Below are 27,925 nucleotides of genomic sequence, written 5' to 3'. Positions count from 1 at the left end.
CCTCAGGCTGCCTCCTCCCTCCCTCCCCTCCCTCCCCTCCCTCTCTCTCTCCTTTGCGCTCGCTCACTCGCTCGCCCTTGGCGCATGGGCCCCGCGCCGGGCCCCGGGGCCTCGGGCCGCCCGGACGCCGGGGTCCCCTAGGCCGGGACGTGGGCGGGGCGGCCCGGCCTGACGCTGCTCTGCACCCCCAACCACCCCCAGGGCCCGCGGCGGCTGCCCCGAGGGACGCGGCCCTAGGCGGTGGCGATGGGGGCCGCCCGGATCGCACCCGGTCTGGCGCTGCTGCTCTGCTGCCCGGTGCTCAGCTCCGCATACGCACTGGTAAGTCCCTTGCTAGCCGCCCTCCAGGACAGGAGTCTAGGAGTTGCTCTGGTGTCGCTGGGGAGGGTCTATAGCACCGAGACTTGGGTGCTTCCAGTATCCTTAACTTTGGATGGGGCTCGTCTCTGACCCAGGATCCTGGGTTCCTGTTCTCTCTGGAATGTCTGGACCGTGGGTTTCATATGCCTGAAGTCTCCCTATTTCTGAAGCCAGCGTTTGGGGTCCCGGGTCTGGAAATTTGTGGTTGGGGTTTCCCTATGAGCACACATTTTAGTTGTCTCCCTGGAAGGTGACAGTGTGATCCAGCAAAAAGCTCAGTGTGATCAGAGCTTTGGCTCTGGATGTGGAGTTCCACAGACTGCTTTGGGGGCCTGTTTCCTGCGAGTTTTGCATGCAATCCTGGATAGCTGTGGATCTGAGGTCAGAATCACCCAAGCAAGGGGTAGGATTTAGGGCCCTTCTCCAGCTCTCACTATCACACGCTTACACACAAGCACAAACACATGTCCAGCTTTACCCAGAGTGGAAGCTGTTTGCCCAGGGAGGTGGGTGTGGTGTGTCATGGAGGTTCACTAAAAGAGACTGGCTTCACCATACACTCCTGCAGGAGAAATTGTTTTAGGGGGACTCTGGTAAGTGAGGAGACCCCTGAGAAAATTCTGCATTCCCCTAAGAGTGGAGACCAGGAGACAGCATGGTAGAGACAGCTGGAGAGATGGGGGGGGGGACCGACAGACAAAGGGGAGTGGGGCCGAGAGCTCCCCAGTGCAAGGGGGTTAGACAGACCCAGAACAGATACAAATAGGGAGACAGTCCAGGCAGACAGCCCACCCAAGACACTAAAGGGGATCACCACCTCATCCAGGGGCCAAACTCTGGGGCAATTTCCAGGGAAGGGGAAATGTTCCATCCCCTCACTCATATCCCCCAGCAGCTCCGTCCCAGGAGATCAGCCCATTTCTGAGGAAGCTGTAGGCTTGTGTGCCTGACTTTAAGGCCTCTGCTGCCCACTCCCACCAGCCCCCATCAGTGCCCAGGTCGGGGCATTTGCCTTCTCTTAGAGGCTAGAAGGCAGCAGTCTCCTCTGTCTGACTAGCAATGGCTCTGTACCTTGCAGGAGCTCTAAGATTCCTCCAGCTCTGCCTGATGTCTATGTGACCTTAGGCTATTCTTCTCCACTCCTCAATTGCCCCATCTGTAAAAAGAGGGCAATTTTTTTTACAATTTTTTACCTAGCATTGCCCTAATCTGAGGTAGTTCTCAGCATTCCCCGTTTACTGGTGCTTATGTCCTCACAATATGGTTCTAGCAGACCCTCAAAGCCAAAGACTTTGCCTCATACAAGGATCTGTAGATTGGGAGACTGAGGTTAGGAGGGTCTGAGCACCCTGGGCAGAGGTTCTCCAAGCACTGGCAAAACACCAAGGGACAGAGCCATTTCCCCAACCTTCCCTCAGTGAGTTCTGTGTGTGCACGTATGCGTGCACAGAGTTGACAGGGTAATGAGCGAGTGTGTCCTGAGAGTATACCTGTGTGTTGGACAGAGCAGGGCCCTAAGGGACTCTGGGCATGTTCTTCATCTGAGTCTGTGGAATTGTGTGTATCTGTGTTCAGTGGCTGAAGCTGTGGCTCTGCACATGACTTGCAGAAGCACAGTTGTGTGTGTGTCATAAATACATGTGCACCCAGGTCTAATACTGTCTTCTTATTTGTGTTTAATAAATGCTTCTGTACTTTCTACTTGCCAGACACTGTTCTAAGCACTTTACACATATTAACTATTTTAATCGTCCCAATAACTCTCTGAGGAAAATACTATCCCTATTTTTTAACTAACCAAATTACACAACCACTGTGACCATTATTTATCTCATGATAACTAAGTGCTAAGCCCTGTGCCTCTATATGTGTGGTGATAAGGGTCTCCAGGGCCCCATACTACTCTGTTAGGAAGCTGAAGTATATGCAAAGAATTTTCCTGGCTTTGCTGGACATAGCACATGCCTATAATCCCAGCAATTTGGGAAGCTTGAGGCAGGAGGATTGCAAGTTCAAGGCTAGCGTTGGCAACTTAGCGAGACCCTGTCTCAAAATAAAAAAGGGCTTAGACCTGTCCCAAGACTGATGATAAGATAGAAGAGATGCCCATGGAGTCTGACTGAGATATGGTTAGGGTATGAGTTTATTGGACCTGCGCTGATTCAGAGCATGGGAATGTGGTCCAAAATCCAGAGATGCAGCCTACCCACCCTCCACCAAAGTCCTGTGGGCCCCCTGGGCTCAACCAGAACCAACAAGAGGCTGGCAGCCTGTCAGCTCCCTCTCCTGAGCCTGGGGACTACTGTTCCATCTAGATCTGTACTGGCTCCCCCAAACTCACCCACCTCAGTGTCACCCATACCTGTATGCTACCTGCCCAACCAGCAGCAAGAGCAAGCCCACTTCTCCAGTGATCTTGGTTAGGGGGCCAAAGAGCTTCCAATTGGGAGACTACTAACTGCAGCCATTCTCTATTGGTCCATCTTGTTCCTTACAAGGGAAAGTAGCAGGGGGTTGGGAGGATTGAAGTTTAGAGGAAGGGATGGGTCCATAGATTGTGAAAAGGAAGCAAAGGGTGGTCTTGCCTTTGGGGATGCCTCTCAGCACACATGCATGCAGAGAAGAAACAGCAGTGGGAGAGGCACATGTGCAGCATGGGGTCAGGCTTTGAGTATTAAATGTGACTCCAGATAGGTAGAACCCGGGAGGGACTGGTGTGGCCTCACAGCCTAGGAGTGCAGGATCGCTCCCAGTCTGCCCAAGGTACTTGCTTTAGACAAAAAAGAACCAAGATGTACTGAGCAATGACTGTCTCCATATTCTGAGCTAAAAACAGTCATGTATGTTCTCATTGCATCTGTCTGCCCAGCCATTTTACAGGAGAGGGCACTGAGCTTTACTAGTAGGTCTGGAAGAGGTGGGATTTGAACCCAGGTCTTCAGACTTCTGCACTGAGCTCCTTCCTACAAAGCAGGGAGAGAGCTGCTCCTGGCAGGAGATCCTCACTCCCCGAAAGAGCAGCTCATGAGTTTTCTTTCTTTTTCTCTTCCTTTATTTTTTTTAAATGAAATGCTTCTATTATTTTACTTTTAAAACATTTTATAACTAAGACATACATATGTTCTTTCTTATTATACAGATTAAATAAGAAATTACCCCTTCTACAAAAATCATTTTTTTTTTAACAGTGGGTGGGTGGGGAAGTCCTCCATACCTCTTTCCCTGTGCTTCTAAACAATACCTCTTATGTACATATAAAGGAGAAAGCTTTGTCCTGTTGTTTTCTGTTTGGTTGATTGTTTTAAATAAATGGTATCAGTTTTTAGATAGGGCTCTGTCATATGAATTTTACTACTTTAAGGTGTATCTTGAAGATCTTCAGTCAGAAAATATAAATCTATCTTTTTAAGTGCTGCAAAGTTTTCCAAAATGCTACATGCCTAGGAATGTTCATTTAGATTGTTTCTCTGTAGTTGTTCTGTGTGCATGTGCAAACATGTGTCTGTGTGCATCAGATAGAGAGAAAGAGAGCGAGAGAGAGAGGTATTCCTTTCCATGCAGAAAAGATCCTTGAAGTGCCCTCTTGGGTCCCTATGTGACTACTTCCCAGTGGGATATTTCTGGATTTCCTACTGTCTTTGCTGGGTCTGAGAACAAGCACATTTTTTAATCTTAATGGGAATGGCCAAATTGCTCTCTGAAAAGCTTGTGCCAGTTTATAGTCACCAAGACAAGATGGGAGGGCCCCCTCCCTATACCCTCCATCTCAGGATATTAGGAGGGTCTTTTGCTGCACCTCTACAATTTATTGGTATCCTGGGGATACCCCCCCCCCAGGATAGAAATCAAACACAGCCAACAGAGAGAGGGTTAATATGAATAATTTATTGCATTCAATCATATTAAGGTAGTTACCCCTTAGGCAGAGTAGCCTCACGTCTGCATTTTGATAGGTGAAAGTGGTGTGTCTTGTCATTTTAATTTACTGATTGCCAGTGATTTTTGAACTCTCCACTTTTTTATTATTCATCTTCTTGGAGAGCTTGCTCAGAGCCATTACCCGTCTTTCTATGGGTTATTTATCCTGTTTGTATTGATTTGTTGGAGCTTTTTATATCACCTGCCCTTAAACATATGCTCTGCCTCCCTGCTCCCCAGCTCCCAGAACTGCCTGTGGACAGAGCAGTAGGAGGGGGGCCGAGCCCTCCCGGGAACTTGGGTTTTCTTCGGAATGTTTTAATGAGGCGTCAAGCGGCCTCCCCCAGATTCCTGTTGTGGGCCTTCTGGGGACACTCCCTGGTCCAGCCACCACATCAGGAAAGCAGCTATTTTAGAGAGAGCCCCAGAAAATATAAAAGGTAGGGTGGGATTTTTGCAGAAATTGTCTGCAGAATACCAGGTAACGAAGAGAGGATGCAAAGTTTTGCTTAAGTCCACCAAAGACATTGGCGACTTCCTGACCCTTAAGAATCCCAACTCTGTGGCTAGCCTTTTGCCCAAAGGTGGGATCCCACTCTGCTAACTAGGCTGGAGGAAGGCTAGGCTATACCATCCCCCTGAGCCTTGGTTCTCCAGGCCAGGTAGAGGCTGCCTGTGAAGATCCACCATATCCTAGCAGCCAACTCCACCATCCCAGGCTCCATTCCACTGCCTGCCCCAAAGGCGGCCACGTTGGCTGGCTGGGATAAGAGGCCATCACAGTGCCCCCCCCCAACCCCTCCCAGCCCCAAACACAGGCAGCCTGTTCAGGAAGGCCTGGAAAGGGGGAGGAAAAGTCAGCACTTGTCAGCAGTGGTGGGATGAGGAGTCCGTCCCAGCCTGCTTGGGCCAGCCAGACAGAGGGCAGCGAGGGAGCAATCCCTAGCCAGCTGGCATGGCAAACATGGAGGGATGCCAGCACAGGTCCCAGTAGTGGACCTGGAGGAGGGGTGCAGGAAGGCCACGAGGTCACCAGAGAGTCTCCTATTAGCCAAGCTTTTCTCCTGACTGCTGGGACCATTAACCTCTTCGCCATTAACACTAGGCAGGACCCAACTGTCCTCTGCCCAATTAGAGTCCACCTCCACTGCTGAATTACCTCTGTAGAGTTTGCAAAAAGAGACTTACTTGATGCAGCAAAGGATGCAATCCGAAAGGAGTCTGGAAAGATGATATGATATTGTGGCTGGTGCCAGGGGATGCATGTGGCTGGATATTTCCTCTTTTCTTTTCCTTCCTCCAGGGCTGCTGCTTCAGTGTAAAGTGCACCTTAGCTCCATTCCTGACCCTCCTCTCTTTCTGACTATTCTCTTGGCTTCAGTGTCTCAGTGTCGCCTTTTGTAAAATGGGATGTGGTGCAAGGTAACAGAGATATGAGTCTGTGTTTCCATCTCCAGGGGCAGTGGCAGGTGCCACCAGACAGAGAGGCCACATCCTACACCAGGCAGATCTTTTTCCAAGGGTGAGCAAGGAAGCAAAGCACCCTCTCCCAGGGGAGGGGGGGGGCGGGCAGGCTGATCCAGGTAAGACGATGACAGGACCCAAGAAGTCATCCTCAGGAGAACAGCAGGCAATAGAAAATGACCCTTGTCCAGAGGCAGCGTTGTCAGAGCTGAAGAAGAGTACCATTTATTTCCTCCTTCATGTGTGTTTGGAGGGGGAGAATTATCGCATGCCTGATTCTCAGACAGCAAACGTGTAGAATTTAGCAGGTTGAGAGGAAGTGAGAAGAGTAGCCTTCCTTTGGATGATGGTGTGAACTGGGCTCTCTCTAACATCACAATCACCAGCCTCGACATGCTACCCACTGCCTTGACCTCCAACCACTCTGCCACTATCACTGCCATCCCCAGCTCTGATGCCTTCCTCAGTAGGGTCTCCCTGTGAGCTGAGTTGGAAGGAACAGCTTGCCTGTGGGCACAGAATGGATGTGAGGCTGGGTTATTAGGAGAGGTGATAGTGAGCACGTCGCTGAAAAAGACAAAACACACCCTTGACCACATGTGCTCCATTGCTTGGACAGCAGCTTCTGTGTTTGTAAATAATGGACCAATTTTCAGCCCCCACCTGTACCCTGCCTGAAACTTCATAAACACTGGCTGTCTTCCACCCTGTTCTGCCAGCTCAGGGCTAAGATTGGGTCATGTCACCCCTGCATGTTCACAAATTTTGTATATGCACACAGAAAGGCTCCATGTTGGAAGGCTGAATGGAGAAGATACCCTACAGTGGGGAGCATTGAAGCTCAGCCCCATGATGGGGAGTCACCTCTCCCCTACTCCAAGACCACAGAGGGGGTAGGGAAGATGCAAGACCCCTGGTGCCAGGGCTGGGTGGCCCCATCAGTGGTGAGTGTGGACTAAGTGACCCCCTGGCAAAGACCCAGCCCCCAGTCCCTCAGTCCTTGCCCCTGAGACTGAAGATGTGCAGACTCTGGATCTAAGAGCAAGTCTGAGTCCTCCATACCTGGATCTGAGCCAGCCAGCACTCTTCCAGTGGAAGGAGGTGACTGGGTAAGGGAAGGGAATGGCAGGCAGGGGGAATGCCAGGCTGAGAGGAGAGTCACCGTTGTCAGCATTTTCGCCCTCACCCCCAAGTGATAAGGCTACCTCTGGTAGGACAGAGGCAGAAGAGGCACCCTTCAAGGTCAAACTTGAGGGGGCCTGGCAGTGACTTTCAATCCTAGTGTAAGTCCAGGGGGATCCAGAAATGCAGGGAATTATTGGGATGTTCTTATACCCCAAAAGCTAGCCAGGTGCACCTTATCTAGCACAATCTCCAATATTCCATGACCCCAGTTCTCCCTGAGACCTCACAACTAATCTACCTGTTGTTGTGTCCCCCTGGACTCAGTCACCCACACAGTCACACCCATCACTCAGGGTCCCTGGCTTCAAGGTACCCATGTGGCCTGGGAGGAATGACTCTATGGTGCTGCTGGTAACAGTAGCAAGAATAGCAACCAGCTTTTTTGAGCCCTGCCCCTGCCCAGGCTTTCCATGAAGTACCTCATTTAATCCTCACCACTGCCCTACTATTATCCTGAACTTACAGGAAAGCTGAAGCATGGGGGTTAAGCAACTTTGCCAAAAACACACAGCTAGGTGATGGAGGAGATGGGATTTGAGCTCCAGTGCTGGCTGCAGAATCTCCTCAGATGAAGGGAGGGTGTAGCTGGAAGGATGGGGTGGGGGGGGACATTCTAGGCAGGGAACTGTGTTCTATGGCACCTGCTGTGAAGCCCACTTCCTCTCCCTGAGAAAGTGCTTCCTTGACCTGCATTGTTGCTGCAGTGACTGCTCTGCCTTGATCGGGTGAAAGAGAAATGGGTCCTAAAGCTCAGAGAGGCCAGGGGCAGTTTAGGGGCCATGGGGTGTGAAAGTGCACACCCTTCCCTCTCCTGGACACAAGACTCTTGAAAAGGGGCTGTGTGGCCTGTTGGCCATGGAGAGGGTGGAGCTGAAGCAGCAGGTGGATGTTGAGCAGACCCTTGAGCCTGCGAGAAGGTGCATTGATCAGTTAATGGTCATCAGTCTGCCAAACAGTTGGCCAGTTTTCACCCCATGATTGCCTTCCCCTAGGCTAGGCCACCATCTGTAACCCCCAGTCACCTCAGTGGGCTTGTCACTTTGCTGAGAGGCTGGTGTGTCAGCAAGTCCTCAAGAACTGATGGGAGCTTTGGTCAGCTGCTCAGGTGCTCCATTAACCAGGAAACCATGGGGCATTCTCTGCTTGTCTTAGTTAGCAGAAGGCGAAGGGATAACAAAGAGATGGACATGGGAAGGGAATGAGGACAAGAGGATGGCAAAGGTGGAATGGACAATAGGTGTGGACAGGAGGTAATGCTGGTAACGTTGGTGATGGTGTAGTCTTTGGTGGTACTAGCAGTGTTGGTGATGAGGTAGATGGTGGTCATGGTAGAGGTGGTAGTGATAGTGCTGGTGGATATGGTGATGCAATGATACCAGTTGATGTACTGATGGTGGTAGTGGAGGTTGCATCAATAGTAGTACTAGTATTCATGGTGGTAATGGTGCTGCCCGTGGTGTTGGTGGTGGTGGTGATGGGGAGGGTGGATAACGATGAAGATATTATTAGGAATGATCAAAATGGTAGCAAATGAGTACTGTAACAAGGATCAGAACTTTCAGCAGTCTGAATTCTCAATATCAGAGGCACAAGGAGTGTTTCAGGTTAGTCTCAAATCCCCTGGATCCTGGCAAGTCCCATCACCTTGCCCCGGTCTGTTCAACCATGACTGTAGTGGGCAGAGCAGGGAGGATAGAGAAGTTGTGAGGCCAGCAGCCAGCACAGGGGAATCTGCTCCCGCCCTTCCTGGGGGCCCATGAGCATTGGGTCCGCATGAGATCCGAGTGTCTCCTTCAAACTCCAAAGACATGGAGAAGCCGAGACATGAATATTAAAGAACAGTCCACACGTGGACCTTGCCCACAAACACATGTACACATGCATGTTCCAGACACTTCAGACCACTCCCAAATTGACTTGCTGGGCAATCCCCACGTGAGAACTCACAGAAAGGAGGCTCACACCGGCCAGACAGCGTGTGCGGCCACTTACATGCGCACGCGCAAGGATGCACACGCTCCTGCACTAAGTGAAACCAGCAGAGCCCGAGCCCTGTGGAGCCAATTGGAGACTCTTTGGCCTGGAAGCTCTCGCTGCTGCCGCCAAGAGACGCGGTCAATTAACTTCTCCCTGCAGCCAGGCTCCCTGACCCGGCCCGCCGCCCCCATCGGCTGGGCCCGCCCCTTCCAAGTCCCTTTCCGACCGCCTCCTTCCTTCCCGGGCTCCTGGTTCTCCCGCCCGCACCCCTCCGCTCACACTGAGGGACCGGCCCGCTGTGAAGTGTGTGAGGGGCTGCAGCTCTGCCGGTTGAGGGTCTAACAGGCTGAGGCTGTGCTCTGTAGAGTCTAAAGGGACGTAGCTTTTTTGGGGGGTGGGGGGGTGGGGAGGAATGGCCCTCAGTGGTCATAACCCTGCCCTGATGCCCTGTGGTCTGAGGAGATCGGTCCCAAACTTGGAGCTGGGATGTCCAAGGGCATCCTGACCCCATCTCTGGGGCAGTGGTCTCAGGGGATGCACTAACCCCTGTGAGTCACACTCATGGGAATGCTGGGCTGCTCCTGAGCATACTGGGCTCACCCTCTGAATCTCTTCCTCCCAAATCAGAAAGCAGAAGTTCAGACCCTCCCACCAGGTACCTGCCCCAGGTGCAACCCACCCTACTCCCGGATGTTCCCTTTTCCTTCCTTAAAATCATGCCAGTGAGTTCCAGTGGGTGTGCAAGTGGAGGGAAGGGAAAGAAGAACATTCCAGAAGAGAGGACAGCAACAGCAACATCCTGTGTTCATCTTAAAACACAGGGACAGCTTGATGAAGGGAGCTTCCACAGGATGAAGGGGACTCACACAATGTGGCAGTCCTACACAGGCCACTTGCCAACAATTCCTCCATCTTCTCCCTCTTGAGACCCTAAGCATGGAGGGGGAGGGCTCTCAGACTTCACTGGGGAAAGAGTACTAACTGGGATGCTGGGCCAGGATGGAAACTGGTGACTCCCAAGGTCTCCCAGAGCCCCAGAACTTGAAGGAATCCAAGCTAGGGTTGTCTCACCAGAGTTCACACTCCTTATCCAACCCTCCCCACCCCCAGTCCCTGTTCAGATCCCAGGAGGCCATCAGGTCCTATGAGGATCCATCCTGGGACATTCCATCCATTCCCATGCTCCCAGGGGAATGGATGGGACAGATTTTCAGTGGATGCAGCCTGCAGGGTTACTGGTGGACAGGCAGGGGATAGCCCTCACCCTTTCCCTCTGATGGGGCAATCCCCAGCCCTCAGAGCCCCAGCTTTCCATCTGTAAAATGGAAGCTACATAAGACAGATTTCCCACAAGTGCCAGGCTTTCCACAGTCCTTCTAGAGCGAGGACCTTTGGAAAGGGGGACCCTCTGGAGGGTGGGATGGCCCTGGACCTGCTGCTGCCCAGCAGTGCTGCCTGTCATCTGACCCTTGGGTTGGCAGGTGGACGCGGATGACGTCTTCACCAAGGAGGAACAGATCTTCCTGCTGCACCGTGCCCAGGCTCAGTGTGACAAGCTGCTCAAGGAAGTCCTGCGGACTGCAGGTGGGGATAGGGCTGCACGAAGATGGGGGCCAAGGATGCAGAGGTGGTGACAGGGTTGAAGGTGTTGGGCAGGGGTAAGCCCTGTGAAAGTCAGCGGGCCAAAGTGAGGACCAAAAATGGAGTGAGTCAGGCCCAGGTTAAGTCAGCAAGCTCAGGAGGTCCTCAGCTTGTCAGAAGTCCTGAGCTCCAGTCCCCATGCTGCCCTGCCAGCCCTCAGACCTGCAGGCATCCTTGCCCCACACACATTCCTTCAAAAAGAAGGGGTGAAAAGAGCCTTTGGCAGGATGGACCCAGAATTTCATGGGCCTCCTCTTTCAGGTTGTGGTAGGGTGTTGTGAAGGCAGTCAAAGGACAGATTGCCCTGGGGGGGTTTGATCTGCTCAGGCAAGCCAGGATCAGAGCTCTGGCTAGCATACCAGTTCCCAGTAGGGTGGGCTGGGATGCTTCCTGAAGGGAAAAGCTGTCCAAGCCAAGTCCAGAAGGATGGGTAGGTCTTTGAAAGAGGCCACCCGAGCAGAGAGCAAGACAGAGGACCCCAGGGTGGGGAGAACTGAGGGTCCATGGGACCAAATGGGAAGGGGACAGAGAGATAGGGGTGAGTATCTATGACTCAGCCAGCTAAGGTCATTGGCTGGGTAGAGGGCATCTGATCTGGGTAGGTAAGCTGCAAACTCCTCATTCAAATATCCTAGGGCAGAGGATGGGGGAGAGGGATTTGTCTGTCCATTCCTGACAAACTGCACCCCTTGCTTATGTCCTCCTCACCACCAGCCTCCCCCCCACACACACAGCATTTTGCCCTGATTTTGACTTCATTTTCCCCAAGTACAGGATTCCCCCTCCAACCCCACAGGGGTTCTACTTTTACTGTGCGCCCCCTGGTGGCCCCTTTGTTCCTGGGTGGCTCTGACTCCTGCCTGCCTTTGACTCCTGGGTAGGAGGTTACCACCTCTGCTCCTTGTGATCCCACATGGCATTCACTCCCATTTGAACCCTTGCTGACCAGCTCTCTGTCCTCGTTTCTTCTCCACCTGACAAATACTTTGCAGTTTATGAAAGATTTCCTTGCCCTTGTCTCAGATCTCCTAAGAATTTGGGTATCAGTAGACTAGGGAGGGGACGGCTCCTATTGTACAATGGGCGACCTGAGGCAGGGGGTACCCGAAATCTGCTGTTGGAGCACAGTTAACGGCTGTAATGACCCTGGTTTCTCCAGCCAACATAATGGAATCAGATAAGGGATGGACATCCGCATCCACATCAGGGAAGCCCAGGAAAGAGAAGGCATCTGAGAAGCTCTACCCTGAGTCCAAGGAGGAAAAGGAGGTGGCCACTGGCAGCAGGCGCCGAGGTATGTCTGTGCTCCTATGCCTCCTCCTGACATCGGCTTGGTCCCATCTGCCCTGCTGCTCTGCCTCTTCCATGTGAGTTCATGTGGAAAATAAGAGGCCCAGCTCCCTCCCCAGGAAAACAGGGCAGAAGGTGTATGGAGATGGACCAGGGGACAGCATGAGGAGCAGGCAGCTGAGCTGGAGGGACTCAGGACCCAGGGAGATGTGCATGGCAAAGGACTCATCCAACACCATCCCAAGAGTGGACCCAGGGCTGCAGCCCCACCCAGGGAGTGAAAGAGAAAAGGTGGAGAATCCTAGGAGATTAGAGAGGCAGGGAGAGAGGAAAGACCAGGAGGCAAGAACAAAGGTCTAGGAGTCTATGTGAAGATACAGGGACATACATACTGGGGAGGGCCAGAAAACAGAGCAAGAGAGTAGAGCAGCCTCCAAGGCGTGAGGCAGAGACAGTGGGAGAAGGAGGGGAGAAAAGAGGGAGGGAGAAGCTGGGTTGTGTAGTCCCTCAGGGAGGTGAGGAGAGACAAACACAGAGCCCAGGCTGTGGCCACAGGGCCAGTTAGAACCGGCCGGGTGGGCAGTGGATTCCAGATGGGCCACATCTGGGAGCCTGTGGTCACCCTGTGGCTCCCCTGGGACCAGAGGGAATTGTGGGCCTGGCTGGGTGGGGCTGGGAATATGGCACCCAGGACAGAGAGCCTTTCACCAAGTTGGGCGGGTCCAGCCGTCAAGGCAGCCTTCCAGGGAGGCTAGAGAGTCCTGTGGTTGGAGCTCTACAGGGGGAGAGAAGGAGACTGTGAGCTGGGTGTGGAATGTGGAAGATCCACAGGCTGTGGACCCTCCACGGTCACTTAGCATCTCGGTAGTGAGGCCAAGACTCCAAAATAGGGCATGTCACCTTGCTTCAAATCTCACCATTAATACTTGCATTTGGTGGGTCGTGGCCCCTCATGAGTGGTGTGGGTGTCTCATACCAGACACTTGGGGTAGACGTAGATGGTGGTAGAAGCATGGACTGATATGGTCAACCCTAACTTCCCAATAAGAAAACAGAAATGTAGAGAATGGAGACACCTGCGTGAGGTCGGTAATACTTTAGAAGTTTAGCTGGCACTAGAAAGAAGACTTCCTTCCTTCTGTCCATGGTCCCTGGCAAAAGGTCACATAATGAGCCTACCAGCTGAGGGAAAGTTAGTCTGAGAACTGCCCTTCTTCAGGTACACCTGAAATGTGGGGCCAGGAGCAGAATCTAACCTGGGTCCGACGGGGGCAAGGTCCTGTGTCATATGACCTCAGCAAGTCACCCATTTCTCTTGGCCTTTTCCAGACCATCTGGAAAATGGGGCCAGTGCCAGAACCTGCATCATAGGGGCTGTAGTAAATTCTGAGGCTAGGTGAATTTAGGGTACCGCAAGAAGACTCTATATATTCTCTCCAGAATGTTCCAAGTCTGAAGTTTCTGGTCCTGGGGCACATTTGTCCTGGTGGGAACCAACAATAGGTGTGTTCATCTCCTTGGGTTTTAACCTTAGTGTTCCCTACCCTGCCTGTCTGTCTCGGGGTACAGGGCGTCCCTGCTTGCCTGAGTGGGACTACATCGTATGCTGGCCCCTGGGGGCACCAGGTGAGGTGGTAGCTGTGCCTTGTCCCGACTACATTTATGACTTCAATCACAAAGGTAAGTCTGGCTAGGGATGTGGACCACAGGGATATCAGGGCTTGGAGCTCAGGGCCTTATTGGCTCTAGACCTCTCTGCCCTGACCTTTTCGCGGACCCACAGGCCATGCCTACAGGCGCTGCGACCGAAATGGGAGCTGGGAAGTGGTGCCTGGGCATAATCGAACATGGGCCAACTATAGCGAGTGCCTCAAGTTCATGACCAATGAGACTCGAGAGCGGGTGCGAATCTTCCCCCTGACCAACTTGACACCAGTAAGGCCGCCCCGGGCCCCACTGGTGACCCCTGACCTCACCCCGACGCCTGACCTTGACTCCTCCAGCAATTTTTACCCTCCTGCTCACCCTGAGCCCCCTTTCTCTCTCTCCCCACCTGCACAGGAGGTATTTGACCGCCTGGGCATGATCTACACCGTGGGCTACTCCATGTCCCTGGCCTCCCTCACCGTGGCTGTGCTCATCCTGGCCTACTTTAGGTGGGCGGGGCGACGGCGTGGGCGTGGTCTAGGGTGGGGCCGGGCTTGGGGATCTTCGGGGATCTTCCGGGATCTCCCTTATCCCCCTCCTCTCATGCCTCCGCTGCGGGATGCCCCTACCTACCTCGCACCGCCCAGCTTTCTCCCTCCACCGTGCATCCCTATGCCCCCACCCACGGTGATGTCGCACGCCCGCAGGCGGCTGCATTGCACACGCAACTACATCCATATGCACATGTTCCTGTCCTTCATGCTGCGCGCTGCGAGCATCTTCGTCAAGGACGCAGTGCTCTACTCCGGCTTCACGCTCGACGAGGCCGAGCGCCTCACGGAGGAAGAGCTGCACATCATCGCCCAGGCGCCCCCGCCGCCCGCCGCCGCGGCCGTCGGCTACGTGAGTGCCCCGTGAGGCCCACGCCCGCGCCGCCACTGGCTTCGTGGGAGCCCGCCCTGCCCGGCCCTTTCCTAGCTGCCACCCCTAGCATTGGGTCATTCAAACCCACTTCACAGGGACCCTCGCGCCACTCAGTTCCGCTTCCAGCCCTATCGCCAAGGGCCTCGAGTGCTCCTCTGGCCTCGGCCCAGGACACCAGCTACTCCATCTTGTCACCCTTACCCCAGCTGCACCCTGCCACTTCCTGGCTTGCTTGGCTGTATCACTTGTCCCGCGCGCCAGCCCTGCTCCTGCTCTCCCTTCCCAAGCCCCAGCCCAGCCCTGACTTCCCTGATGCAGGGTCTGGCTAATACCAGCTGGTCTCCTAGGCGGGCTGCCGGGTGGCTGTGACCTTCTTCCTTTACTTCCTGGCCACCAACTACTACTGGATTCTGGTGGAGGGGCTGTACCTGCACAGCCTCATCTTCATGGCCTTCTTCTCAGAGAAGAAGTACCTGTGGGGCTTCACGGTCTTCGGCTGGGGTACGCAGGGCAGGCCAGGGACGGTGGGCAGGGTGAGAGGGCACCACAGAGGGTAAGGCACCCACACAGCATCATGTCCTGTCCCTGATGGGGGCAGTAGGTGGGAGTCCTGCCAACCCTTCTATGACTGACCCCATTCCAGGCTCAGGGAACAGAACTGGACAGAGGTCAGAGTTCATCTGGTGTTGGCTTACCTTGGGTCAGATTTACCTGGGGTTGAGGCTCAGCCCAGAAGAGGGGGAAGGGGAACTCTCAAGTCAAGATTTAGTTTATAGTAGTGGCTCAATTTTGTAATCCCAGCTACTCCAGAAGTTGAAGCAGGAAAATTGCAAGTTCCAGACCAGCCTGGGCAATTTAGCAAGACTATATCTCAAAATAAAACCAAAAGGGTTGTGGATATTGCTCAGTGGCAGAGCACTTGTTTGCCTCATGTGTACAAGACCCAAGGTCCAATCTCCAGTATTGGGGGATAAAAAAAAAAAAAAAAAAAAATTTGGCTTGGGATCAGAGTAGGATCTTGGATCAGAGGTCAGCATGGGGCTCAAGTTGGAGTCTGGAGCCTCCTTCTACCCTGAGCCTGGTGGTCAGGGCCAGCATTTGTTACCCTGCCAAATCCTCTCACCAGGAGGTGGGGTCCATGATCCAGAGCCACAGACCCAATAGCTGAGCATCAACACCTGGGCTTCAGCAGCCCCTGCACAAAACAAGACTCTGAGTGAGACTCTGCACTCCTCCCAGCCCCCCACAGGCTCTGGGATCCGGTTACCGATAATTATCCATTATTGTTGGCAGCTCCAGAGCTTGGCTGGGCTCCGGGGCGACTGGCCAGACTGCAGAGGGGTGGGCCGGGTGGCTGGAGCCCTCCCCACACTGAGCACCCAGAGGCTGTCAGGTCAATAGACACAGTCTCCCTGCTCCTTGGCACACATTCTACCCCTGACCTCACCATGGTAAGCCCCTGAGCTGGGGAGACCTGGGTCTGGTCTCAGGAACTGGAACAGGCTCTGAGATAGGAGGTGTGTAGGTGAGCTGGAAACACCTGGATTAAGGAGCACACAGAACCCTGCAACCTAGGAATGTCACAGCTTTTTCTTACTATAAACCCAGGTCATGTCCTATCCCTTTAAGGGTGCACCAGGTCTAGAATCAAGTTGAGGGAGGAGGGATCAGGCTCCTTGTCCAGAGACGAAGTTCATTCAGAGCTTCCTTTGTCATCTGAGCTGACCGAGACCAGGACATCTGGAGGCTCTCCTATGGCCTCTACCTAGCCTGGAGGTCAACTCTTAGCCCATGTAACCTCATCCATGAGGGCTAGGGCCTCACAAACCAGGTTGGGAGGGTCAGGAGTTCTGTCCTAGGTGTTGGGACAGAAAAATATTGGTCACAATCTCCCTCTCTATGGGAGCTCCAAGCCTAGAGCCATGTGCTTCAAGGGATGGGAAAAAATAATGGGCTAGGCATGGATAAGCTGGTCGTACCTTATCATTTCACCATGTGCCCACCAGGCCTGCACAGGTACAAGTAGGAGACTCAGAACCAAGATGGGGCAGAGGGCCCAGCTGGGTCCTGAGGGCTGGAGCCCTGCCGGGAGGCTGTTAGGACAGCAGGTGCTGGAGTGTGGCTCTGTCATCAAGCAGCCTTTGTGCCTAGGGTGAGGGGTCAGGACAGCAAGGAAGTAAGCTGGGGGTCAGAGGGCTGAGGGCCCCATCCACAGCCCCTCACACAGTGCCACCTCTGTGCCCACAGGTTTGCCTGCCGTCTTCGTGGCTGTATGGGTTGGTGTCAGAGCTACCCTGGCCAACACTGGGTAGGTTCCGCTGGATACAGGGGCCAGGGGTGCTGACACAGGCCAGGAAACACCCCTGGTTCCCTCCTCCTCCTCCTCTGCAAAGCATACAAGGAGTTCTCCTGAACCCTGACCCTAAGTGGCCCCGGCTTTAGTTCTCAGACCACTTCCAGCCAGGAATCCCCCAGGCTCACAAGAGATAACTTCCAAAGAGGCCTATAAAAGTGGCTTCAGGCCTAGCCTCATGCAATACCCCTGTCCTGTGCCCTTGACAGTTGGTATCAGAATAAGCCAACCCTAAGGCCTTTATGGGCAGGTTGAGAATGGGTGCAGGAGGGGCTAGGGGCTAATGCCTCAACTTTCTTCAGGTGCTGGGACTTGAGCTCTGGACACAAGAAGTGGATCATCCAGGTGCCCATCCTGGCCTCTGTAGTGGTGAGCAGGGATGGGTGGTATTGTGGGCACTGTCCCCAGTGACCAACCTCTGACAGGGACATATGGAGGCTTCCTTGGACTCAGAGACCTGAGCCCCAAAGGCCTGAGGACCAGCTGATCCCTACTCCAGTCGAGATGGGAAAACTGAGGGCCCAAAGAGCCACCTACAGATGCAGTGGCAGAGCAGAGCCTGTGGCAGGGCTGTGGGTCCGAGAGTCCTTACCCCACCCTGCTAGGGTGCAGTCTCCAGATGCAGCTCCCTCCCTCCCACAGCTCAACTTCATCCTCTTCATCAACATCATCCGGGTGCTTGCCACAAAGTTGCGGGAGACCAATGCTGGCCGGTGTGACACACGGCAGCAATACCGGTGAGCCTTGCCCACCACATGGGGTGGAGTTTAGGGTCTGTTTATACAAGGAAAGTCAGAGACCCCGTGAAGGAGCCCGTTTCAAGGGAAGGATCGAGCTCCTGACCCCCTGGCCCCACCCACTGTCCCACCCCAGGCCCTGGCCTGCCTAGTGGTGACGGGTCCCGCCCTGCCAGATCCCGCTTGGTAGTAAGCCCTGCACTAGAGCTGGGCTCTGTGAGCATCAGACAAACCCAGACCTCCCTTCGAAGAGTATGTTGCAGGGAGCTCAAGGGCCCAATGGGCAGTGGGGTCCAGAAACAGGGAACTCTAGAACACCTTTCAGAACCAAGGAGCCCTAATAACACTGCCTCCTGACGGTAGCCATCCCGAGTGAATTGTGTTGTTCTCCTACAGTGGCCAGAGCCTTGGGCCCCTTGGTAGCTTCTAGAGCCTGACTGGCAGAGCGGGGGTGGCAGTGCTTGCTGAGGGGAAGGGTCGTGACCTGACCTTCCTGGTCCTCTTGCCAGGAAGCTGCTCAAGTCCACCCTGGTGCTCATGCCACTGTTTGGCGTGCACTACACCGTCTTCATGGCCTTGCCTTACACGGAGGTCTCAGGGACGCTCTGGCAAATCCAGATGCACTACGAGATGCTCTTCAACTCCTTCCAGGTGTGCAGCCCTACCCAAGGCCCATGGGGGAGGGAGGAGGCCTGGTGGGGGAGGGAGGTGGCCCTGATCCCACACTCTTCTCCCCACAGGGATTTTTTGTCGCCATCATATACTGTTTCTGCAATGGTGAGGTAAGCAGGAGGCAGTGCTGGGACAGGGCAGGGCAGGGCGATGGGGAGCGCTCGGGGTTCCTCAGGTCTCAGCCCCCCAGTCTTCTGCACTGTTCTTTGCTCCTCTAAGAGCTTCCCTGAGAACATTCTGAAGGCAGAGAGGTCTTTTCAGATGATTCAGGCGTAGAATATGCTAGGATTTGTGGGTTTTGGGATTTCTGCTACAGCCAAATGTCTTCCCAGCCCCACGGGTGAATTCTCTGTAACAGAAGGGCACAGTCACGTTTGAGGCCATTTGATCCCTGTGGACTCTGGGTGTGCTAGTCAGCTGCAGTCAAGCCATGTTCTGAGGATGGTGGGATTTGATTTGGCCTTGGAATTTTCTAGTAGTCCCCTGTTCGTTCAGTGCTGGCTGGGTGTTACAGAGGCAGGGACAGGGGGACATGTATCAGAAGGCTTAAGGACACACCTAACTGACACCTTTCTACTGCCCAAAGGTACAGGCTGAGATCAAGAAATCTTGGAGCCGCTGGACACTGGCACTGGACTTCAAACGCAAGGCACGCAGCGGGAGCAGCAGCTACAGCTACGGTCCGATGGTGTCTCACACGAGTGTGACCAACGTAGGTCCCCGCACAGGACTCGGTCTGCCCCTCAGTCCCCGCCTGCTACCTGCCGCCACCACCAATGGCCACTCCCAGCTGCCTGGCCATGCCAAGCCAGGGGCCCCAGTCCTCGAGACCCTCGATACCACACCAACTGTCAAGGCAGCTCCCAAGGAGGACGGATTCCTCAATGGCTCCTGCTCAGGCCTGGACGAGGAGGCCTCTGGGCCTGAGCGGCCACCCCCACTGCTACAGGAGGAGTGGGAGACAGTCATGTGACTGGGCACCAGGGCTTGGACCTGTGGACATGGATGGTTGGACAGATGGACCAAGAGAACAGTGGTTGGATGGTTGCCCATTCAGGGCTGGGCCAGGAGGAAAACACGGGGGAAAAAGGTAAAAAAAAAAAAAAAAAAGGAAAAGGAAGAGGTGTGTGGCTTCCTGTGGCCTGAACTGGAGATTCACTCCAAGAGGGAGGGGGCTGGGAGCCATGGGGAAGTACTGAGGGCACTCACTCCCAGAGTAGGGGAAAGGCAAGGAACCCCAAATGGTCCTTGAGTCTCATCACCTGAGGAGGAGGAAGGACCTGAAGACACTTCTCTCAAGGACCAGAAAGGCTCAAGTTTTCAGGGACCACACACAGCACAGCTGGACCTGTGTAGGAATGGGCTGAGCCTTCCTCTGACACTGTTGCCACTTCAGCTGCTCCCGCAACTCGTACCCAGGCCCATGGGAAGCCCAGGCACCTCCAACCCAGCTCCTCTGCCTGCTGGCCTCTAGTCATTGCCCCCACCCACCCCAGGAAGACAGCAGATCCCTCAGGTCCCTGGCCACACCTTCAAGCCTACGGCCCTGCCTCTAAATGAACCTTTTCTGGCTCTCTGGTGTCCACTCAGGGAGCCCTACCATGCATGAGTCCCAGCCCCTGCACTGGAGCTGACATGCCTCCAGCAAGCAGACAGAGGCCAGACGGAAAGCCAGGGCAAGCAAGTGAGAGGTAGACCAGGGACTGTGGGGAGTCAAAAGTCTGAGCCCAGAGGGCTGGGTAGGGTGGATGCATCCACCCACTATGTATTCAGGATAGTCACTAATATCCCACCTGACATCACCCACCACCTCATTTGCCCCCTGGACCTGGCCCACCCCTGCCTCAGACCTCGTTGTTTCTGTCCATGGACCTACCATCCAGGAGTACTCTCACCTCCCATAGCCTGACACCCATCCACTGGGGGCAAGGTGAGGGTCATGTGGTCTAAGACATCAAGCTCGAGGTGGTGGGTGGTATGGACATATGCTGAGCAACGTCATACCTGGCCCTCCTGCTCAATGGCAGGCAGGGCAAACAACCACAGGCCTAATGTATCCATGTAGCTCTTTAAGGTGTGATCTCGGAATGATAGGAGAGGGGCATGGGCCAGGTTCTGAAGGGCCACTGAGCCATACTGAGCATCAAGTATTCCTGCAGATATGGGGAGCCACTGGAAGTTCTAGAGGGAAAACAACAAGGTCAGAGCCACAGTTTAGAGTTCCCACTCCAATGTGGAGGCCAGAGGAGGCTGCATAGAGGTCAGAGGAGAGGTAGCCTGGTAGGAGGCAGGTGGCTGGTGGCCAGGTGAAGAGATGGTGTTGGGAGCCTTCATCACGAAGAACTCTGGATAGGATTGTTCTTCCTCTTTGAACAAAATGCCCCTTGGAATCCCTGGGCCAGGGGCAATCCTCCCAAATGGAATGGGACACCTACCATATCCAGTTGGCTCTCTGTGCTTAGATATTTGCACCTAACAGGGCCAGGTCTCCCCTTCAGATGGGGCACCATTCTCCCCTAACTGGATGTCCAGGACAGGACTGGACCTCTCACATCAGTCCCAGACTCTGGGCCAGGTCTTCTACCTCAGACTTGGATTCCCTGGGGCCTGGCTGGCCTTTACTCAGAGAGGCCCCTGAGCCCCACTTAGGCTGTCCAGGTGTTGGCAGAGGAAGTAGGAGCCCTCAGCAGGCCTGGCACACCATCAGGACCTTGTTTGCCTTGAGCAGTGGCTGGAGCCAGGTGGTCACTTCTCCTTTCAAGGCCCCACAGCCCAGCCAAGCCACAAGGAACACGTAAACACCAGCAGAGCTGACTGGTGGGCACGCAGGGAGGAGGGTGCAGAGACCCCCACACCTCAGCCCCTTAGTACAGTGTCTGGGACCTCACAGATTTCTCTGGACTCCAAATCTCCCCAGAGAGGTGGCCAGTTCAGCTCCCACCTGTCTTGGGCATGTGGACAGCCCTGTTTCTCTCTGGCCCATCTCCCCCTGCTCAGGTTGAGAGAAGGACTCCTGAAGGCCTGGAAAGAAAGCACCTTCAGGGGACTCCTGGGCAGCTCTCGAACACATGCCCAACCTCAAGGGGGTGTTGAGGGAGTCCATAGTTCTCAGTTCAGAGTGCAGTCTTGGGGATCCAGAGCCATCAAAGGAGGCTCACCCTTGCAAGCCTGTCAAGAACAGGACTGAGATGGGCCCCGCACAACCTAGAGTGCACAGGTCCACACTCTTCAGTCCTCACCTGGGGAGGTGGACAGAGGGACTGTAGACAGAAAGAAAGAGGGCTGAGCTCTTTGGAGGTTTGGGAGGGACATTCCCTGGGGGCTCTGAGAGGATCCTGGCTCTGCTCTAGGTAATTAGAAGAGAGGTCAGCATTGGGCACAGTGGTACACACTGTAATCCCAGCTGTGTGGAAGACTGAGGCAGGAAGATTGCAAGTTTGAGACCAGCCTTGGCAACTTAGCAATGGCTGGAGCCAGGTGGTCACCTCTCTCTCTCAGCAAAGCCCTATCTCAAAAAAGTGGAGGTGGGGAAGGACTGGATATGTAGCTCAGTAGTAAAGCACCCCTGGTTTCAATCTCAGTATAAAAACAAACAAACAAAAAAACGGTCTAAAGAGGTCTAGCAGGGGTGACAACTTGGGAGTTTTGGATATGGGACTTGTGTGCAGCTTGAGCACATGGCTCCCTGCCCCCATGCCTCTTTAGCTGACTCTAGGAGAATGATCCCAGCCTACCATGGCCTACTGAAACAAGCCTTAGGTCGGGGGCTGGTTTAAGTGGACAAGAGGACAGAGGAGGAAGGGGCTTCAGAGCCCAGCAGGGACCTAGGCCCAGGCTGACTCAGGGTATGCACTATGTGACCTTGGGCATGCTACCTACTCTCTCTGAGCCTCAGCCTCTATTTGGAGGTCAGGTGCTGCTCATATCTCCTGACCCGAGTGGTCTCAGTACCCACCTTACTCCCCAATAAGTCTGCCTGATCAGGAAACTCACCCTTCCCTTGGGCAGATTTGAGACTCTCAGGCTCCAAGGCCAAGACAACCCCAGGTTCTCTCCTTCTTCAGCATCATGCCCATGGCAGGCTGTGGAGACCAAGTAGTGGCGAGTGTGGATTATGGGCTGATTCTCTCCATCCAGGGGCTATGGTCAGTCATCCCCAAGATGATTCAGCAGGAAAGGAGACAGGATCTGGAGGCTGAAGACCAGGACTCAGTCTCCCTTTCTGGCCTTGGTATTCCAAAGGTGGGGTTATGAGGCCTCTTCATGGTCCTTCACTTACTATGCATCTTCAGGCCCTGCCCTTACTCTCAGCCTTGGGTTTTGGGGGGCTGATTGCAAGGCCTTGTGGGTTCCAGCAGGTCTCCCAGCATGGTGACTAGACAGAACCACTGAGGGTGGGGACGTGGTCGTGGCTCTGGTGGGGAGCTCTGCAGACGGGACCCTGGGGTTCCCGCTGGCTTTGCTTCCCAGTGACAGAGAAGAGGGGTCACAGCTGGGAGGAGGATGAATTCTTGACCACCCCAAGCCTTCTTCTCAGCTCCTATGGGCCCAGGGCCTAGCACACAAGGCCCTCTCTCCCTGTCACACTATGCTTTTGACAGCCCAAACCAACTTGTCCCAGCACCCTCCAGCATTTGTAAGTCAGGGGATAATGTTGGCACAGGCCCCCTCTGGTCCTTGCCCGAAGGCCACAGTATCACACTACCCACCCCCAACAAGCTCACTTACATCAGCAAGACAGTGCCATGTGTTGGCTTCAGTGTGTTTGTGTCTGTAGTGTGTACGTACCTGTATTTGTGTCTGTGGTTCTATTTGTCTGTATACCTGTGTTGGTGTGTTTATATGTGCATCTATATATGTCCATGCTTTTATCACCTGTATCTTGTGTTTGTATGTGACTGTGTATGTACCAGTGTGTCTATTTTTGTTTGTATGTGTCTCTGTGTATGTATGTCTATTTGTGTGTGTGTGACTGTGTGTGGACCCGTGGTCTGCGAATGCCGCCTGTGGGTGGAATTTGGCTCACAGGCATGTTTGGTTTGGCCCTCACAGTATTTTCAACATCTTGAGCCAACATTTAAAAATCAGGATATTTCACATAAAAATTCAGCTTTCCAGCTTCTCTTAAAAATTCAGAAGCTCTGGCAGCCCTAAGCCTGTGCTCCCATGAGGCCACTCTCCTCCTGAGCGGTGTAGAGCTGGCCGCATCCTCCCACCTTCTATGACCTTGAAGATGGCTAAGGCTGGAACCCCAGAGAATGTGGTCACAACTGGATGTGCGCCTGCCTTTTTATCAGGGAGTGCGTGTATGAAGGCATGCATGCGCACACTGAGATGTGTGTGAATGTGTGAAGTCAGTTTGCACATGAAGCAAATCCAAGTGTTAGTATGTGCATCAGTGTTCACATGTGTGGTGTGTGTGAAGCCTGCAGAGGGAATGTGTCTAGAGGTATGCATGTGTACATGTGTATGCATGGGGGTGTGTGGCCATACTCATGGCCATGTGGAGTGTGTGGGCCACAGTGGTCTGGCATGCTCTGCACAGGGGCCTCTTCCGGTCTTTGAGGGGGAATCGGATTCCCGGCTTCTGGCTGGGCTGCCTTGTGGGATTTATTTCTGTCTCAGTGCCCATCAGAGGCCTGAGTAATGGGAACATTTAAAGAAAACCAGTAAATACATACAGAAGAGGCAGGCTGGCCGGGAAACTCTGCCCAGCTCACAGCTGCCAGAGGCCAAGGCCAGGTCTGAACTCAGGGAAAAAAGTAGCCCAAGAATCCAGCATGCACCCCCACGTGCTCGGTGGATCCCTCCCTTCTTCCCATCCAGGCCATCTGGGGGTTGAGCCCTGATACCCCATCTATGGGTCCCTGGGTCAACAATGGCATCTTAAGAACTTGCTCCAAGTAGCAGGTGTTTAGGGCAGGTTTAGGGGATGCCACCTCAGGTTGGTCCCAGCCACGATGCAGTGGCTGCATGTCTCTAAGTTCTCTGCACACATGCTTCCCAAACACTGCTCAGGGAGGAGGTGTCTGTAGTGACCCAACAGGGTAAGACCTGTCCTCAGGATTGGGAGAGCCTTAGAGGCACCCCACCCAGACCTAGTGCACAGCAAGAGAGCCTGAATCTACTGTCCCCAGAACATGCCACCACTGTTCTGGGTTTCAGGTGACTGAGTCATCTCTGGTGACCAGTCCCTTAACGGTGGTCACAGGTCATCAGGAGAGAGGAGTGCTTCATGTTGTGGGTGAGGCGCTGTGCTCAAGATCTGCCGGTCCAGGCAATGGGAACTCAGAGGCGGCTTTGCTGACTGACCCACGCTCCCCTTCAGTGTCTCCTGCTGCCCCCCAGCGGCCGTGTGGGGAAAATGCGAAAATAAAGGCCAAGACGTCCAGAGTCTGGTCCATGCTATCTCCTGGCTTAGTGTCTCTTAGGGCTACTGGTATGCTCAGCCAGATGGTTCTGGGGGAAGTGTCTTTCAGACTGATCTGAGGAAGGGGCTGGGCTGCCTGGGAGATCAGCTCCTGAAAGGCAGAGTCTTCATCAGATTCGCAGCTGCATCGTCAGCTCCGGAGTCAGTACCCAGCACAAGGCAGGCACTCAGGAAGCCTGGGATCAATGGCCCACTCCCGCAGCTCCTTTGCGTGTGGCCAGGGTTGCAGCAGGCCCTGGACACAGCTCAGAGTCCTGTAGAGAGGCCACCTGCAGACGCATCTCACAGGATGGAGCCTTGAAGACGCGGTGAAGAGCAGCACAGGGACTCCGAGAGGGCTTGGGCTGAAGAGTAGAGTTTTCCCTCCTAATTTCAGGAGGAAATTTGGTGGTCAGTCCCACCAAACCCACCATCCCTTTCTCCTGGCAGATGCCTGCCTGGCTCCTGGAGGCCTGTTCCTGTAATTCCCTCCTCCTTCTCCTCCTCCACCTCTGTGCACAAAGGCAGCACTCTATCACTGAGCTAAACCCCAGATTCCTTCCTGCCAGCCTTCTTTCTGATCCTCTAAGCCTGGGTTTGGGTCCAACAGCCCATTCTCCTGTCCTGTGCTGGGGAAGGGGAACCAAGCTGTTAAGATCTCAGGGCTGGGGTTCAGTGGTAGAGCGCTTGCCCAGAACATTGAGAGGCACTGGGTTCAATCCTCAGACCACATAAAAATAAATAAAATAAAGGTATTGTGTCCACCTACAACTAAAAGAAAAAAAAAAAAAATCTCAGGCCTGACATCTCTCCCCAAAGAAGCCACATGTCTTGGAGAACTCCAAGCAGGAGGGACTTGGAATATCAGGAGTATCAATACTTTGTTCCTTTTCATTGGGGCTGTCCCGGAGAAACACCCAGCAAGATGGACAGCAGCAGGCACACAGGGCTCCAACCACAGAGCCTCTCACTGGTCCGTCTCCTCAAGCCCTGTGACAAAGAGGCTGCTGGGGCCTGTATCCCTGCTCATCTCTCTCCAGCCAAGCCCAGAACCTACTGTAAACCACTTAGAACTAATGCCCACTTGTGATCCAGACTCTGTTCCGTTCTGTCTTAAACACAAAAAGCACACTTTAAAAATATACTTTTTAACATGTTGTTTTAGTCAGTTGTAACTGTAACAAAACACCTGATAGTCACCTTAAAAACAGGTAAGGTTTATTTTGGCTCATAGCTTTAGAAGTCCCAGCTATGATCAGTTGACCCTGTTGCTTTCTCTGGACTTGTGGAAAAGCAGGGTATCATGGCAAGCAAACTGTTCACTTCATCTGGGAAATGAGAAGAGTAGGGGTCATGGCTCTAGTATCTCCTTTCAGGGCAAGCCCCTGATGGCCTAACTACCTCCCTCTAGGCCCCACCTCCTAAAGTTCCCCAACATCCTAGTAGTACCACAGGCTGGGAACCAGCCTTCAGCACATAGGCCTTTAAAGGAAATTTAAGATTCAAGGGTTAGTGATGTTGCTCAGGGTAGAACACTTGCCTGGTATTCATGGGGTTCTGGGTTTGATCTCCAGCAAAAGACACACACAGAGTAAAACACGTTTTATAGCTTTCTTTGCTTGATGTTTATGTTTTGTAAATCTTTATTTTGAAATACAGATTCACAGGAAGTCAAAAAAGTAGTAGAGAGGTCCGGTATAATATTCACCAATTTCACCTATGGTACATGTTCCATCGCTATAGGACAGTATCAAACCAGGAATCTGACGTTGGTAGTATGTGTATGTGGTTCGGTTCCACTTTAACATGAAAGCAGATTGGTCTAATCTTCACCACAACCAAGATACAGAACTGTTCTATCACCATAGTTACACTACTCCAAGATCTCCTTAGAGTTTCCTTCACTTTATAGTCACACCTGGTCCCCACCATCCCTCACCTCTGGCAATTACTAATCATCTCCATTTTATAATAATGTCATTTCAAGAATGTCAAAGACATGGAAAATATATATATATATATATATATATATATATAGTATGTGACCATTTGATACCCATCTTTTTTTCCAGCCTTGAGATCCATCCAAACTGTCACATGTATCAATACTTTGTTCCTTTACATTGCTGATTAGTATTCCATGATGAAGATGTTCCATAGTTACCTAATTGAGGACATTTTCTCCCTAGCTTATGGCAACTACAAATAAAGCTGTCATAAACACTTCTGCTCAGGTTTTTGGGTAAACACCTGTTTTTCTCTGGATAATTGTATAGGAACAACAATTGCTGGGTAATATGGTAAGCATTTCTTTTGGAGGGGTGATGAGTACTGGTGGTTGAACACAGGAGTGCTTTACCACTGAGGCATATCCCCACCCCCTTTTTAATTTACTTTGAAAGAGAGCCTTGCTAAGTTGCTCAGTGCCTTGCTTGCTGAAGCCTTGAACTTACAATCCTCCTGCCTCAGTCTCCTGAGCTGCTGGAATTACAGGTGTGTGCCTATGTGCCTGGCAGTTTGTTTGTTTGCTTTTTAAAGAAACTGCCACAGTATTTTCCCCAAACCGGCCATACCATTTTACAAGCCCCCCAAACAAGAGATCTTCCCACATTCTTGCCAGCATTTGCTATTATCACTCTTTATTTTAACTGTTTAAATGGGCATGTAATGAAATTGTGATCTTAATTTGCACGTCCTTATGTATTCTACACATGAGTTCTTTAAAAGATATGCAGTTTGCAAATATATATTTTTTTCAGTCTGTACCTTTTCTTTTCATTCTCTAAACAGGGTCTTTGTTGAGCAAAAGCTTTTAAGTTGAACTCATCATTTTCCCTTTATGGATTATGCTTTTGAAGGTTCTCTCCTTTGTCCTCCTCTTCTCTTTCTTTTGTAGTACTGGGAATTGAACCCAGGGGTGCTCTACTACTGAGCCACACCCCCAGCCCTTTTTATTTTTTTGAGACAGGGTCTAAGTTGCTCATGCTGGCCCCAATTTTGCAATCCTCCTGCCTTAGCTTCCTTAGTACCTGGGATTATTGGTGTGCACAGCCACACCCTCTCCTTTGTTTTGTTCTAAAACTTTTATGTTTTACTTTTAAATCTGTTATACTTTATTTTTTGAAGAAGGCCAGAGGTTTATGCATTTATGTTTTACTCATCGATTGCAATTACTCCAGCACCATTTGTTGAATAGACTATCTCTCCCCTATTGAATTTGTTTTGCACGTTTGCCAAATTTCAGTTGGCTGGGCTTGGGTATTCTGTTGCATTGATCTGTCTGCCTGTCCTTCCACCAATACTACAGTTTTGACTACTGCAGCTGTATAATAAATCTTGAAATGGGCA

General features: G+C 52.9%; 1 protein-coding gene across 10 annotated transcripts in view; it reads left to right on the top strand.

Moving 5' to 3' along the window:
• The window catches only part of Pth1r (parathyroid hormone 1 receptor), a 30,965-nt gene extending 4,163 nt beyond the window's left edge, over nucleotides 1-26,802 (top strand). For 2 of the 10 annotated variants that reach the window (XM_048795202.1, XM_048795203.1), the window contains exons 2-17: nucleotides 202-321; nucleotides 5,736-5,800; nucleotides 6,524-6,686; nucleotides 10,386-10,488; nucleotides 11,705-11,839; nucleotides 13,405-13,515; nucleotides 13,619-13,770; nucleotides 13,897-13,991; nucleotides 14,190-14,385; nucleotides 14,754-14,907; nucleotides 16,654-16,714; nucleotides 17,062-17,128; nucleotides 17,402-17,496; nucleotides 18,006-18,147; nucleotides 18,237-18,278; nucleotides 18,755-26,802. In XM_048795202.1, the coding sequence (XP_048651159.1) occupies nucleotides 247-321; nucleotides 5,736-5,800; nucleotides 6,524-6,686; nucleotides 10,386-10,488; nucleotides 11,705-11,839; nucleotides 13,405-13,515; nucleotides 13,619-13,770; nucleotides 13,897-13,991; nucleotides 14,190-14,385; nucleotides 14,754-14,907; nucleotides 16,654-16,714; nucleotides 17,062-17,128; nucleotides 17,402-17,496; nucleotides 18,006-18,147; nucleotides 18,237-18,278; nucleotides 18,755-19,141 (2,043 nt within the window). In that variant the 5' untranslated portion in view covers nucleotides 202-246 and the 3' untranslated portion in view covers nucleotides 19,142-26,802. The remainder of the gene's footprint in view (nucleotides 1-201; nucleotides 322-5,735; nucleotides 5,801-6,523; nucleotides 6,687-10,385; nucleotides 10,489-11,704; nucleotides 11,840-13,404; nucleotides 13,516-13,618; nucleotides 13,771-13,896; nucleotides 13,992-14,189; nucleotides 14,386-14,753; nucleotides 14,908-16,653; nucleotides 16,715-17,061; nucleotides 17,129-17,401; nucleotides 17,497-18,005; nucleotides 18,148-18,236; nucleotides 18,279-18,754) is intronic. The other 8 variants (XM_048795204.1, XM_048795200.1, XM_015489350.2 and 5 more) reach the window with 6 other exon arrangements.
• The last annotated feature ends 1,123 nt before the right edge of the window (nucleotides 26,803-27,925 follow it).

Source organism: Marmota marmota, unplaced genomic scaffold (assembly GCF_001458135.2).
Source record: "Marmota marmota marmota unplaced genomic scaffold, marMar, whole genome shotgun sequence".
Lineage (NCBI taxonomy): Eukaryota > Metazoa > Chordata > Mammalia > Rodentia > Sciuridae > Marmota > Marmota marmota.
The sequence above is the reverse complement of the archived record's forward strand: the minus strand, read 5'-3'. Positions and strand labels throughout refer to the sequence as shown.